This window comes from Vipera berus (genome assembly GCF_964194415.1).
Source record: "Vipera berus genome assembly, chromosome: Z".
Lineage (NCBI taxonomy): Eukaryota > Metazoa > Chordata > Lepidosauria > Squamata > Viperidae > Vipera > Vipera berus.
The window spans coordinates 15,644,890-15,657,826 of NC_138205.1; the positions used below are offsets into that span (position 1 = coordinate 15,644,890).

At 47.1% G+C, this 12,937-nt stretch overlaps 1 protein-coding gene and 1 long non-coding RNA gene across 2 annotated transcripts; one reads left to right on the forward strand and one right to left on the reverse strand.

Annotated features, from left to right (window-relative positions):
- The first annotated feature begins 302 nt into the window (after nucleotides 1–302).
- On the forward strand, nucleotides 303–1,536 carry LOC308676957. The gene is made up of 3 exons (XR_014028389.1): nucleotides 303–439; nucleotides 995–1,079; nucleotides 1,219–1,536. It is a non-coding gene; the product is annotated as an uncharacterized lncRNA (long non-coding RNA).
- Nucleotides 1,537–2,856: 1,320 nt separating this feature from the next.
- Nucleotides 2,857–7,924, reverse strand: LOC308677158 (ceramide synthase-like). Its single transcript, XM_081343326.1, has 4 exons — nucleotides 7,851–7,924; nucleotides 5,154–5,379; nucleotides 4,896–4,991; nucleotides 2,857–3,278 (listed from the first exon to the last, which is right to left on the reverse strand). Exons 1-4 carry the CDS (start codon nucleotides 7,907–7,909, stop codon nucleotides 2,967–2,969), a joined length of 693 nt encoding a protein of 230 aa, XP_081199452.1. The 5' UTR covers nucleotides 7,910–7,924; the 3' UTR covers nucleotides 2,857–2,966.
- Between the last annotated feature and the right edge of the window lie 5,013 nt (nucleotides 7,925–12,937).

Below are 12,937 nucleotides of genomic sequence, written 5' to 3' on the forward strand. Positions count from 1 at the left end.
TCACACAATTGATGGGAATTGAATGCTTAAAAGAGACCTTCCATAAAATGTTAAAAGAGAGAAGGTAGATAGAAAAGTTATGACTGAATGTAAGGATGGTTATGTTTGAGGAATAAAGTCATTATCCACCAGTTCTGAAAACAGATATAAAAGTAAGGAAGATACTTTTGTCCTTGATCAGTAATAATATGAAACCAATTTTAAGAAGTGTTAACTTCCCTTTGGCATCAAGAATGCTTTCCTGTGTTCTCTGATGGATCTGCTTCTTATTTCTTTGGCCCACAGCACCGGCAGAAAAAGTAGAAGACGCCAATGAGACAATGGAGTCCTCCTCCCATGAGGCACTCTGGTTTGACTACCCTGACTCCGATAAAGAGAAGATCCTAGATGTCTATAAGTTTATTGGAGAAAAGCCCGAATTTATTGCTCCAAGTGAGATGTCAGTTTGTATTCACCTCTAAGGCAGCGTTTCTCAACCTCGGACACCTTGAAGATTGGGTGGACTTCAACTCCCAGAATTCCCTGGCTGGCTGGGGAATTCTGGGCGTTGAAGTCCACCCATCTTAAAGTTGATAAGGTTGAGAAACACCGTTCTAGGGATTGCCAGAATCCCCTCCAGGAAGACTGAAATCAAGCAACGGGACATTTGAAAACTATAGCATGGGGCTAAAAAGAAGCATACGCTGCCCACGCGTGTGATATATCTTCCCTTGTTACAGCTTTCATTCCTCCCTCTCCCCCTCTCCTCCATGTTGGGGCTTCTAAACCTGTTTGTGAGAAAAAAGAAGTCCAAGGGAAGGTCACTTGCTTGACACAACAGATTATGCCTCCAAATCCCTGCCCTGGCCTTTTTTTTTTTTTTGCAGGATTCCTGCTTGTTAGATCCTAAGCCGGTAAACAACCCTCCCAGTTTATTTCTGAGCAGTGGGCTCCCTCAGTCTCTGCTGGAGTTGTGGGGGCCCACGAGAAGCCTCCTTTCTCTCTTGTCTTCCAGGCGCTTTCCCTCAGCTGCTGCGCTACATCCTGGTGGGATCCATTCTCCTCATCCTGCTGTTCTTTGTTTTCCAGATTGTCCAAGCGTAAGTGATGCCCCGGCCCACATCTTTTAGGCCTCGGCTGGAACCCTTTTCCCTGGTGCTCTCAAGAGCCCACATTTTGGGCCCATTTCCTCATTCCCATTTCCTCCCGGATCTGATTTCCCCTCCTTCCTCATTCCAGGCTTTTTCGTAAACAACACAACTAGAGAAGAGGACTAGAGTTTCCTGAGCCGAACGGCTTGCCCTGTGCTCTTCCCCCCCTCCCCCCCCCGTCCTTCCTGTTAAGTAAAAGGCCTTTGAATCTGTACGCATTTGCAAGGTATTCACCGATGAAGAGATAACGCGCCAGGCTAGAAAGCGGGAGACTCTGAATTCAAGTCCCACCTTAGCCATGAAAGCTGGCCAGGTGACTTTTGGGCCAAACACCAGGAGACAGTGAGTTCTAGTTCCATCTTAAGGCATCAAAGGCGGCTGGGCCAGTCCCTCTTGCTCAGCTGAACCCACCTCACAATAACGTTGCGGGGAAAACGAGGAGGAGGAAGGCGTGCTGGATACGTTTGCCACCTTGTGTTGTTTGTAAAAATGATAAAAGGCGGGATACAAATCAGTAAAGAAATAAAAGACGATTAAAGAGGGAGAGCTGTAAAGACACGCTACGTGGTCCTCCATGGTTTTAGGGAAAGAGTGATCCGAATACTGTGCAGGACTCGGCAATACACAAGGGGCTGGGGATTTGGAATTAATAAATGACACACACAGCCCCTCTGCTGACAGTAGATAAAGGCTCCTTTAATACTTGGCAGACCTTGGGTTATAAGTACATTCCCCCCCCCCTTGCTCTTTATTTACAGCTAGATTCCTGCCCTATGAAGTGAAGAAGAGTCTAGGAGTGAGCAGTGAAGGAATTCTGTGCTGAACAGAGGAAAGTGTCAAGAGGAGAAGAATATGTCTTTCCCCCTGCTTGGTTATTGCTATGGGGAGGAGGGCATGTGGTTTTTAAGCAGCACCCCTCTGATCATCTTGCTACAGAGGATAAATGTGTGGGTGTGTTTGTGGGTGGGTGTGTGCTCACACCCACACCTACATATGAATGAATTAAATATCCTGGGTAGGTGACATTCCAGCAATACTGAAGACCATGTATGTTACTAGCATCCAAAAAAAATGATGTGTTTCCTTATTGGTTATCCTACAAATATAACTGATTCTGCTGATAGGTCCCCTATTGCTGCCTGGGGTGAGGGCAAGCCAAACCCAGTATTATTTCTCCATCGTGTTTACAGGTGATAGAGATTCTGCAACTCTAAAAAAAATAGGATTGGGGGGGGGGGAATTTGACTTAATCTTGCTATCCAACGGTATAACCCCTGCTTTCAGGTAATAGTATCACCCCCATGCAAGCCACATGGGTCTCTCCTTGGCTAGCCATGCTCAGAAAAATCTTAGGTCATCTAAGCATAGTCTAGCAAGCAATAGCCACTATGCATTCTTCAGCTTGGCAGAGTCCTGATGCATTAGAAACCTGGTTTTGCTCTACAGGCCCACATCCGGTTGACTCTTGATCTACTTGTGCCCCACTGGCCTGACTATCTCCCAACATAGATAACCTCAGTATTCCCATTGGTTTAGGACTACACTCTGGTTCAAACCCTGCCCAACTCATAGACATTTCAAAATATTGACAGCGTTGCAAATTTAGAGGGTTTCCTTTGGCAAAGGATTTCCACATAGCAAACCAAGGAATACTTTGGTTTTGTGCCCTCTAAAGACTTCCTTTGAGACACCCCCACCCCCTTCCCAGACCCTCCCGTTTCCCCTTTGGCTTAGGAGCCAGCTTCCCCACTCCCTCCCATCCCCCCAATAAATAAAGTCATAGGGGAAAAAAGGCGTCTTGTCCGTTTGCAGCTGTGGGAGGGGGCAAGAGAGCCATTAGTCCAGCGCCTGGCTATCCATCCTGTGCCCGTTTCGCACGACTTGTTCCTTGGTGGTACCCCGGGCACGGAAGACACGGAACGCTCCGCGGCAGATGAGGCCAAACCAATATATTTGGGGAGCCATCAGGATGGCCGATCCCAAGTTGTACTCGGCAGGGATGGAGAAGGGTACACGGTAGAAGGGCAAGCCAGCATACTGCCCATATACCCAGTACATATATGGAAAGAGCAGGATTCGGCAGCAGAAGAATGTGAGTAGCATGGCCATGCCATTCACCTTGTGGAGAAGAGTGTGCTGCTGCTTGTACTGTGGAGAGAGGGGGGGGAAGAGAGTTGAAAGGCAAATTCAGCTCAGGTTGACTAACACTTCCACTTCTCTCTGTAGCACCAGGGGTGAGCCTCTTCTGCCTTCCCATTAGGTCTCCCATCTTACCCTAGCAACTCTGGGCATCTCATAAATTATAATAGTGTATAAAATGTCAACAAACCCAACGACAAATATATAAAACCTATACGGATAGTCCTCGACTTACGACCACAATGGGGACCAGAATTTCTTTTCAAAAGCAAGGTGGTTGTTAAGTGAGTCACACACCCATTAAGGGAATCTGGTTTCCCCCCCTTGACTTTACTTATCGGAAGCCAGCTGGGAAGGTTGCGAATGGCGACCACGTGACTCCAGGACTCTGCGACTATCATAAATACCAAGGGCCCAAATTTTGATCATAGGACTGTCGTAATTTTTTCAGGGCAGCAGTAACTCTGGATGGTCGCTAAGTCAATGCAGGTAGTCCTTGACTTACAACAGTCCATTTAGTGACCATTCCAAGTTGCATGAATGAATGAATGAATGAATGAACCTTTATTATCAAAGTACGACACGTATACAGTGAGATGGGCTGAGCCTCCCTTCATGTCCCCCACCACCACAACTCACAGTGACGACAAACCCACCATAATGTTACACCATGTGAGCTAATTGCACAACACACCGGCCTTGCAAGTCAATCATACATTAAGTTATTTCCCATTCAGGAGCCTGACAGCCCACGGATAGAAGCTGTTCTTCAGCCTGTTGGTGTGGCTGGCTATACTCCTGTATCTCCTACCCGATGGTAGGAGAGTAAAGAGGTACCGACCAGGATGTGAGTCGTCCCTGAGAATTTTCTTCACTCTTCCAAGGCAGCGAGCCCTGGTGAGGTCATCCAGTGGTGTCAGGGGACAGCCCACGATGTTTTGTGCTGTGCTCACCACCCTCTGTAGTATCTTTCTATCCGTGGCTGTCAGGCCAGCATACCAAACCACAATACAGTGTGAGAGGACGCTCTCTATAGTAGACCGGTAAAAGAAGGTCATTAGCCATTGTTCTACCCTGTTCTTCCACAAGACCCTGAGGAAGTAGAGTCTCTGTTGGGCCTTTCTGGCCACCTGGGTTGTATTGACTTTCCAGGTAAGATCTTCACAGAGGTAGACTCCCAGGAATTGAAAAAAGTGACTTATGACCTTTTTTTTTCACTCTTACAACTATTGTAGCATCCTCCTGGTCACGTGATTTACATTGGGACCCTTGACAATTGACTCACATTTATGACGGTTGCTGTGTCCCGGAGACATGTAATGGCCTTTTGTGACCTTCTGACAAGCAATGTCAGATATCACTGAACAACCCGTGTTGCTAATTTAACAGCTGCAGTGATTCACTTAGCAAACGTGTCAAGAAAAGTAGTAAAATGGGCCAAAACTCACTGAACAAATTTCTCACTTAGCCACACAAATTTTGGCCTCAACTGCGGTCGTGCGTTGAGGGCTACCTGTGGCTATTAGTCAAGGACTACCTGTAATGTACACCAAGGTAAAAACCAATCTGAACCTTTCTCTTAGCCCGCTCCCCTAAGAGAGAAGCTCAGTAGCAGATCATACTCACCAGGATGAGAACCTTGCCCAGGCAGACAAAGGGGGTGCTGAGTTCAGCCATCAACATGCAACCCAGAAAGAAGTCACCTTTGCCTTGACGCCACAGCTGAAGGGGGGAAAGGGATAAACATGGCAGACCTGGTTGGGTGGGGCAGCATCTTCTAAAGCACAGCCACCTTATATGCAACTTCTGCCGCGTGGGTCAACAGCCCATCCTTTCCCTTCCCATCCTCATCTGTGCACACGGGTCCCCCCTGGTCCCACTCACCACAGACACAGGGAAGCAAACCAACACCATGAAAAGATGGTGAATCACCATCAGTAATTCCTTGTGCAAGTAGGCACGGATGGCGGTGTGCAGCGTCTGGCTCTCGACGCATCTCGACTCGTGCCCTTTGACCTGGTACCTGTGCCAGTGGCACAAGAACATAGCGTAGATGTCGTAGATGAAGTAGGGGACGGCAAATTGGGTGTAGTTGGAAGTCAGCCAGTGCCTGCAGGAGGTGAAAAAGGGGTAAAGGAATATAAGCAGCTAACAGACACAGTAATCCCTGCAGATAACTTGAGCCACAAGCAAAGGGGATGGAAGAGTAGGACACACTCCACCCCTCTGGAACAGACTCAAGGCCACAATCAATGAGGAATTGATGACATGCTGATGTGCTTCACTCCCAAGGACAATGGTAACATAGATTCTGCCTTGCTCACATCGTCCTTCTCTCTCTCTCTCTCTCTCTCTCTCTCTCTCTCTCTCTCTCTCTCTCTCTCTCTCTCTCTCTCTCTCTCTCTCTCTCTCCCCCCCCCACTCTCACTCCCACTCCCACTCTCTGATCCTGATCACATCCTTCTGCTCCTGGAGAAAATGTGGCCTCTCTCCAGTTCTCTTCCCCCGCTTTCTACTTGCTGACAACCTTATTTCTAAGATACTCCAGACACTGCTGCATCTAGGACAGGTATACTCTTAGCAATTCCTCCTTACTTATCGGTTCCATATTACTCCCTCTGGCTTTTATGAACAGGATGTTTTAGCTTGCTAGTATCTGGCTGAGACCCATCCGTTCAACTTGGCTTAGAAACCCAACAACTCTATAAATAGGCACTGAGATTCATGTAAATTTGGAACATTGGCCTTAGTCTCGTTCTACTTTAACACCCCCCCCCCCTGAATTTCCTGGTCCAGACTAATTTCTACTAATTTCGTTCTACTTTAACCCCCCCTGAATTTCCTGGTCCAGACTAATTTTTGAAAACGCTAAGGAGCAACTGAAATAGAGATAAATAAAACAGGGTTTCTTTACAGATGGGACCCAACTTCTTAACCATTGTATCCCTTGCTCAGCTAGCTCTCTTTGCTATCTCCCCCCCTCTCCCAAACATTTCTGCTGACGATAGTCTCTGCTCCATGCAAGGTGATTAGGCCAAATGCCAAAGCAGCAGTGCAATGCAGGATGCTAAGCTCAAACGTCCTTGTGGAGCCCAGACCTAAGGAAAAGTAGGGCATTTGGGTCTGAAGCACATTTAGGAGGACTGGGCTGTATGCTTTGAGGACGGGTACAGCAGTATTTGATTTCCATGCGGAAGGACCTACATAGGAAGGGTTCTTTCTTGATTTATCTAGTCACGAGGGTCAATGAAGAGGATACTTCAAAAGTGTTGAAATGTTGCCAGTGAAACCTCACGTTACTTCCCAGAAGGAGGTTTGCTGTGGAAGGGGCACCGTGATATTTTTGTGAAAATAAAAACGCCGAGGCAGTTTTCACATCCTTAAGAGAGGTCTTATCTCATAGCTCCCTCCTTCTGTGCATATCCAATCGGAGCTCATGGCAGAGGACCCAACAATCCAACTTCCCTCTGGTTTAACCTCCTCCTCTCCTAAAGGCCCTGGAGTTCCTCCTCACTGGCTGCCCAATAAAACTTAATTACACATACACAGAATGCAAATCAGCAACGGAAACAGCTGTTCCTTTGGTCTAATTCCCTCTGCTGCTCCCACATGCCTATCTAACATCACCCAGGGAGGGAATTAATCCCAACTAAATTCATTAATGAGAAGCTAAACTATCGTTGTGGAAAAAAAGGAAGGACACGATAGAAATAGATTCAACTTACACCCCCTGCCATAACTTACAGCCACCCCAAACCTTCATCTCTACCCTGTTCTGTCCTCAGAATCCCCCAGTGTGGACTTGTGCTGCGTTTCCAGTCTTTCTTGTCCTGCAGAACTGCCCTACTGCCAAATTGGATTCTGCAGAAACTGAGGGCTGGCAGTCCTCCCAGAAGCCAGAGGGACTGACAAATCTGATCCTGGAGCTTATTTCCAGCACATATTGTAGAAATCAACTCTCCCATACATTATATGAGGATTTAGGATGAGAATGGGACGACTCGCTGTAGTTTGAGCGGGGGCTGTCCATGGTGCTGAAAAGGGAAGTTACCAACTCTGAGGCCTACCTTTTTTTGCAGCACCATGGACAGCACTGTATTGTGCAAGTTCAGCAAGGCTTGGCTTCTGCCATCCTGCTACTTTTGTCTTACTCTAACACCTCTACTAGTTTCGTGGTGGGTGCAATCCTTATATGCAAAGCACCTTTTCTCCACCATCCCCATAATCTTTGAAACACCTCAGTTTGGAACAGCATCCTGAACACGCTCTTTCTGGGTCCAGAAACCAGAGCCTGACCCTACACCGTAGCACTCCCGCTGGTGGCCCCAAACTCTCTGCCCTGCTCCCAGCTTCCTGATCCAGCCTACTCATTGCGGTACATCTGCTTGGAACATGTCACTGTCATCCTGTTCTAAATTTGGTGCCACTCCTGGCGCAGGTATCAAGTTTCTCAGTAGTGTGACCTTGCCAAGATGCTGTCTGGGCTGCACTCAGAAAATAAGGTAGAGATGGGGTTGGGGTAGGAATGAGATTACTGCACCATAGGGCTGCCCTGGCATTACACCATAAATGCTGACTTACTGGTCATCGATAATGTGCTTGCAGGATGAGGAGATGATGTAGCCAACCGTGGAAGCCATAATGGCCTGCACTGAGGAGACAAGTCTGTGATAGGAGAATGGGAAATGGTAAGAAGTTTAAGTAACTCTGGTTTCTTCTTCCTCTTCTCTTGGATTCTAGAACCCTGTTTCCATTTTAGGTCTGAAGTTATGAGGCCCAAACTGTAGTTCTCGATCCCAATCTGATACTCTGGGAGCCAGCCTAGACTATTACATTGCTCCAGAACTCTGCCAGCCTTGACCGACAGCTTTAATTCCAACCCACCCACCTTCCACCATCCCATAACAACTGCCATTGGTTGGATACATTTGGAGATAAGTAGCAATGGCTAAACGGTTCAGCTGCCCATTGACCCAGCTACATTCTCAAGTGATTCCAGAAATCAATCAACAGAGAGGCTTTCATGCTTTAAAGAAAACATCCTAAGTGATTAGGGCAACTCAGTGTCCCCCCACCCCATCTTAGAAGACATACCTGGGGCTTTCACTAAATGCCCCCCCTTTTTTTTAAAGCATCTCTTTATGTATCCCAACAAAACACCCAGCCTCCTGAAAGACTCCTTTTTTCAATGAATTTCCATTTTGGAGTGCAGAGCTGTGGGTACTTTAACTCACAGCTTAACAAACAGTGACTCCGATAACCCGTTTGGTGACACCTCTATCCCAGGCTCAAAACACCCTGCTAAGACTTGACTTTCATGAGTTATCACTACTGTTGGGTTATCAAGAGGTGGGAATGACGCCCTTTCGACTCTGTGTGGGTTGCTTTCCCTATGATGGTCCCATTCCCACTGTGGGGGTCCTAGGAACATATCCACTGGCTGACAGCCTCAATACAATGCTTCTTCCAGAAAATCCTGGATGCTTTTCTATTGATAGAGATTCCTCACGGGTCCAAGAGAGTTGGAAACTCAACGCACCCTACTCTATTCCCTGTGAGCCTAAGGATTGGCTTCCAGCTTTAGCCTCTCCTTCTGAAGCCATCAGGAAAGCTTGGTAGGGATGAGGACACCACTCCCCCTCCAAAAAAACCTCTCCCTTCTCATTCCATCTCCCCAGGACCCACAGTTCCCCCCTTTTCCTTAACCCCCCTCCCCCACATCAAACTAACATGCCTACAGAAATTCCAGGTGCCTATCAGCTCATCCTTGAGGCCTTCGGCCTGCCCTCCTGCCTGCCCACCCTCTGGACTGCTAGATCCTGCTGGCATCCCCTCCTGCATCCCTGGTTACCTGGCTGAGACGATGACCGCGTCAGCTTCCTCCCATCGCAGGCCCGGTAGCCACTTGAGGCCGTTCTTGGACAACAGGAAGAGGCCAGGAAAGACAATGGTCCCTGCTACCAAGGCGTGAAACATCTCGCTCAGGCTGCAGGGTTGGGGTGATGGGGGGAGGAGGAGGAGGAGGAGGAGGAAGGAGGAAGGAGGGCAGAGCGGAGGATGGGGAGGGTCAGTGGGGCTGGGATCCCTCCGGGTGTCCACGAGGAAGGCTCATGGTCCCCCAGGGGGCAAGGGGGGATGGAGAGGGAAGGGGGGATGGCGGTGGGAGGGTTGGTCCCTAGCAGAGCTGCTGTGACAGACACAGAGAGAGACTCAGTCGGGGGAAGGAGGGAGTGAGTGAGGGAGGGAGGGAGGGAGGGAGGGAGGGGGAGCAGCTGTCAGCACAGTGCGGGAACAACTTAAAGAGACAGTGGACTGCGCTGTGCAGATGGACCGGCAGAAAGAAGAGCAGGGTAGCACAGCTCAGTGTTGAATAATCACAGCTAAAGAAGCTCAGGGCCCAGGTTGCAAGGCATGGTGGGAGAGGGAAGATGAGATCTATGTATGGGTGGAGAAGGATTGTGGGGAACCTGCCCAGTGGGGGACGAAGCCGGGTAGGATGGATCTGACTCAGGATTGGAGGTCTAAGCTGGAGGCTTAGGACATCTCAGAGGGATGAAGCTCGAGAGGCAGATTTTGCTGCCCTTAACAGACTCCGCTAAGTCGTTGCTTCTTTCCGTCTGAGAGCGGGCTGAGCATTGCTCCCCCTTTTCCAAAGCAGCTAATCAGGCCTCATCATTTAACCCCCGCAACACCGAAGCCTAACTTCCTGGAGCTCTCCCTCTTCCCTTCTCTGGCAGGATCGCTGGAAATTTAGCTAAGCCTATAATCTCAGCTCAGTTTGTGGAGACAATGGGGCAGCTAACCCATTCCCCTCCTAATGCATTAAGGGATAATCTTCCACCTGCTAAGAGGTGACCCTGATACAACCTTTGATAGGTAAAAGAGAAATTGGCTGCCAGGAGGAAGTAACTAAATCAGCAGTGACACCTTACGGCTGACTACGAGCATTGTAGCATGCTGGTTTTCTGAAAACAGGGATGGGCAGAAGTGGTTGGGCTAGCTGGGTGGATGTGAGTGATTTTCTCCCCGTGTCTTTTAGCCTGTGGTAGGTCTAGGTTTCCAGGGAGTCTCCCACCTGGCAGTTACATAGACGGCAAAGCAGATTTCCATTTTCCAGACGTGCACCAGGATCCAACGCAGGACATAGTAGAGACTGGGGTAAGCAACCAAACCCAGAAGGAAGAAGTAGGAGAACTGTCAAAGCAAAGGACAGGATTCAATGGTTAAGGCAACCAATTTTGGTCGAAGCAACACTGGTCTTCTTGCCTTTCCTCCGAAACCCACAAGAATCTTTGAGCATCAGTTTGGTAAGGTGGGTTTCGTCGGCTTATTAATGACACACCCTCAACTTCCCACTTTTTGAGGACAGTGCAACTGTTCCATTGGCTGCTCAAGCTTTTTTCAGGCATAAATGTATGGAGATCCAATTTATCAGGCGCTATTAGTTCCACTTTGACTTAACTTTTACTGCAGGAAGCAATAAATCTCTGATATGTTTTTTTTTTTAAAAAAACCCAAACTAGTACCAGTTTGCTGTTTCTGAAATACTTCAGAGATTTTACCGGTTACAGACTAAGCATACCTTGTCCTTGCCACAGTTCCAGCAAAGGAAATGGCCTTTTTTGTCTTTAAATAACCAGTTCATTATAAACAAAGTGAGGTTGTGATGGCGTTGACTAAACGTATGAATATGTGTATAATAAAAAATGTTGGTTGATTAAATACATAATGGGGACGGTCTTGCTGGATCAGATCAGAGGCCTATCAAGAACTGTGGAATTTGTTATTAGACTTTGGGGGTAGTATACCACCTGGAGGAGGTATAAACAATACTGCCTAAATATAAGAAAAAATATGAAGGGATTTGTGTGCAGTTATCTTGGAAGTATGCCTAACAGGCAAATATCTAAAGGCTTGTCCCATAAGTTACACAGCAAATTTTTTGGGAGGGTCGCTCCAAACCTAGGACCCAAGCAAGGATTACTTGAACAGGGATTTGATGAAAGATTAAGACCTCCTTGTTGATGCAAACATTTAAGAGCAGAGTTGATCATCTGAGAAGCTGGTGGACCCCAGCTGGAGATCTTTTCTTCCTTTCCCCTCCTACTGTGGATTGAAACTCTTCACCATTCCAGGTAAGAGATCAGTTGGGTTTGCGTAATGTGTGTACTAATCTACAATGTCATCTGTTTTGACTTTTGTTAACTTCGTTGGGCACTGTGGTTTCTAGAAACACAATTAACAGCTCAGCGTGTTAGTGAACCCGTCCAATTGTGACTTATTTAATACACTGATTAGGCAAGCCGGGGCTAACAGACAAACATGTATTTACCCATATGTAAACCCAGCCAGCTTCTTCCCCTGTTTACTGCCTCTGTGAAACCGATGGAGAAGGAATGTGTACATACTAAGAGCTTAGCTGTTTACTCACCAGTTCCTCTGCCATCCTAGTGAACCCAGGAAAGGTGAGAAATGAAATCCATGTTATTCCATAGGTCCTCCTTCATGGAGGGTACTTCATGTTATCAAGATGCTTCCCTGAGGGGCTAATTAAGACACCATTGAAACATGCATAACATAGAAGAGTTTTACTTTTATAGTTAATGAAGCAATCAAGTCGGAACATTTGGTTGATTAATTCAGTGGAAGAAATGACTTGTGTTGTGACAGTGAAATAATGCATTGCCTAAGAGTGATCAGAATAGCACAAGCTAATTCAATGGCATTTCAAAACACAGTGATAAGGATTATTTGGGCAAGTCTTTGCTCAGCCTACCTCCTAGGGTTAGTGTGATTCTAAACTGGGGGAGGGCATGGCACACGCACACACACACACACCCCGAGGATACGTTTCTGGAAGGAAGAATGTGACAAAATACTTAACAAAATAAGTGTTTGTGTAGGGAATGTGGAATAAGGGAGAAGTAAACAGCAGTTTTTTAATCGTAATAAAACACAAAGCAGTGAAAACTGCCAATCTTTAAATCTCATTAATTTGAATAAGTTATTTTCAGTGCTATCTGGCTAAGCACATTTCACATGGATGGACTTGCTCTAGATGTGTCGATATAGAATTGCAGCCGAAATCAATTGTTTTGAAAATAATGGTACTGGAATTGATTTACTTTGGGCAAGAGAGATGCAGAAATTATGTGTAGTATGTAAATAGCCCAAGCTACATTCATCATATCTCCTGAATAAATTCCCTATTCTCTGATCCACATCCTAGGTAGGTGTATTTATTTTTTATCTTTAATTCAGACCTTGCACTTGATCTGGGATGCCTTCTCTTTACAGCAGAAAATTCTTTTCCTAATACTAACTTATTTGTTGTTGTTAGCTGCGAAGTCGTGTCCGACCCATCGCGACCCTATGGACAACATTCCTCCAGGCCTTCCTGTCTTCTACCATCTTCTGGAGTCCATTTAAGCTCACGCCTACTGCGTCGGTGACTCCATCCAGCCACCTCATTCTCTGTCGTCCCCTCCTTCTCTTGCCCTCAACCTTTCCCAGCATGAGGCTCTTCTCCAGTGAGTCCTTCCTCCTCATTAGGTGGACAAAGTATTTGAGTTTCAGCTTCAGGATCTGGCCTTCTAAAGAGCAGTCAGGGTTGATCTCCTCTAGGACTGACCGGTTTGATCGCCTTGCAGTCCAAGGGACTCGCAGGA

Coding starts and splice junctions, on each gene's coding strand:
- LOC308677158 (XM_081343326.1), bottom strand. CDS start 7,909: ATGGCTTCCACGGTTGGCTACATCATCTCCTCATCCTGCAAGCACATT. Junction 4,992..5,153: donor TTTGCTTCCCTGTGTCTGTG/GTGAGTGGGACC, acceptor TCCCCCCTTCAG/CTGTGGCGTCAAGGCAAAGG. Junction 3,279..4,895: donor TGGGCAAGGTTCTCATCCTG/GTGAGTATGATC, acceptor CTCTCTCCACAG/TACAAGCAGCAGCACACTCT.